Genomic DNA, 1,948 nt, shown 5'->3' on the forward strand with positions numbered 1-1,948 from the left:
TTTAAAATATAACACAATATTAACTTCTTATTTACTGAACTGTAAATAATCGCTTAACATATGAGACAAAAACTCATACAGGAGCATTTTTGCACCAATTTTAGGGCATAATTGCATTTATGAAGTTGTTGCCCTGCATCATATTTGTCAACAGTCAACTGAATGAAATGTAAGATGACATACATACAGGTCTGTGGGGCCAGTGCGTTAACTGCGTTAAAATATTTTAATTGCGTTATTTTTTCATAACTAATTTATTAGCACGTTAAACTGACAGCCCGGTGACTAGGTACAATGTAATTTTGGTTAGATTAGGATGCTTCATTTAGGCTATTTTAGCGTACGCAATATATATTACCATTATCAAGAGTGCATAAAAGGGTGCATAGATTACATATTTCGGTACTACTAACCGACTTGTTTGGCCTCCACAGCAGCGGTGTACTCTTTGCTGAAGCTGAGCTCTGTGATGGCCACGTCATCCAGGATGATGTTAAAGTCTTTAGCTCTCTCGATTAGATCTCGCCTAATGAGTAGTGACACCTGCACACCAAAATAAAACAACACATAAATAACAGCTAGGCTGATTTTCTCAGTAACTGATCAACTTATTTAAACCATCAACAGACATGCAGATACAATGAGGTCTAAAAGTGAAAGTGCTTATATTTAGAACTGTTCTTATTTAATACAAAGTTTTTCACATAAATGAATATATGAATGTACTAGTATTTGCCATGTCCTTCTTCTGCTTTACTGACAGTAACATTTGAACTGACATGAACTCCACAAGTTTGTGTAAAACTCATGTTACCCAACTCAAACTCATGTTGATATGATAATGTAATACAACTGTAATACATTTTGGTCACAAGTCTACATTTCTAGACTTGACCAAACAAACAGACACTTTAATATGAAATATTTAATGTAGTGTGTCTCAGCTCTTGTATCAGATGAGAGTGTGTGAAATAACAGCCCGTTTTCTTAAACAGCTCTGTAACTAAATAAAGGCAGAGCTTCTTATCCTCCACAAAGAGGTTAATAATTTATTTCTCACACCAGGATCAGACCTGAGAATCTGCTGACAGTGTTAAAGCCAAAGGTCAGGGGCAGAAGGTGAATGTATGGGTTAGGAGTGAATCTTATAAGAAGTTATAATAGAATCTGCATTAAGATAAATACCTGATAATATCGATCCTATTCTTTTGGGAATATCTTTTCTATGAGCATGTCATTCCAATTCACGTCACGTGTATGGCTGACTTTTTTTCAGTTCAAAACAAACAAACCAAAAAAAGTCATTTTGAATGTGTTCACATTTTTCCATGTAAGCAAATGGGGACTGAGCTTAGCAGCAAGCACCAAAAAAATTTACATTAGTGTTAGAGGCCTTTTTTGCTTTTGTTAATTGTATATTAAATAAAAAGAAAAAAATAGATAGAATACAAAAACATTAGAGAAGCTAGTGTTAGTTTTATTTTATTTTAAAGAAAACAAGCAGTAAATGAATAGAGTGGAAGTCTAAAAGGGGGCAAGTTTTTTTTAATAAAGAATAGAATTAGAATAGAGAGTGACAGAGTTAGAGGGTCAAAAAAAGATGGAAGAGATGTGTTTTTAGCCGATTCTTGAAGATGGCTAAGGACTCAGCTGCTCGGACCGAGTTGGGCAGGTCATTCCACCAGGAGGGAACATTTAATTTAAAAGTCCGTGAAAGTGATTTTGTGCCTCTTTGGGATGGCACAATAAAGCGACGTTCACTTGCAGAACGCAAGCTTCTAGAGGGCACATACGTCTGAAGTAATGAATTTAGGTAAATGGATGCAGAGCCAGTGGTGGTTTTGTAGGCAAACATTAATGCCTTGAATTTTATGCGAGCAGCTATTGGTAGCCAGTGCAAATTGATAAACAGAGGTGTGACGTGCATTCTTTTCGGCTCGTTAAAAAT

At 35.6% G+C, this 1,948-nt stretch overlaps 1 protein-coding gene across 1 annotated transcript in view; it reads right to left on the minus strand.

Moving 5' to 3' along the window:
* Positions 1 to 1,948, minus strand: part of phb2a (prohibitin 2a) — a 15,619-nt gene that overhangs the window by 6,561 nt on the left and 7,110 nt on the right. Inside the window, exon 6 of the mRNA XM_016508563.1 lies at positions 414 to 543. Coding sequence (XP_016364049.1) covers positions 414 to 543 — 130 coding nt within the window. The remainder of the gene's footprint in view (positions 1 to 413; positions 544 to 1,948) is intronic.

The sequence above is a fragment of the Sinocyclocheilus rhinocerous genome, unplaced genomic scaffold (genome assembly GCF_001515625.1).
Source record: "Sinocyclocheilus rhinocerous isolate Xijiao unplaced genomic scaffold, SAMN03320098_v1.1 scaffold2279, whole genome shotgun sequence".
Lineage (NCBI taxonomy): Eukaryota > Metazoa > Chordata > Actinopteri > Cypriniformes > Cyprinidae > Sinocyclocheilus > Sinocyclocheilus rhinocerous.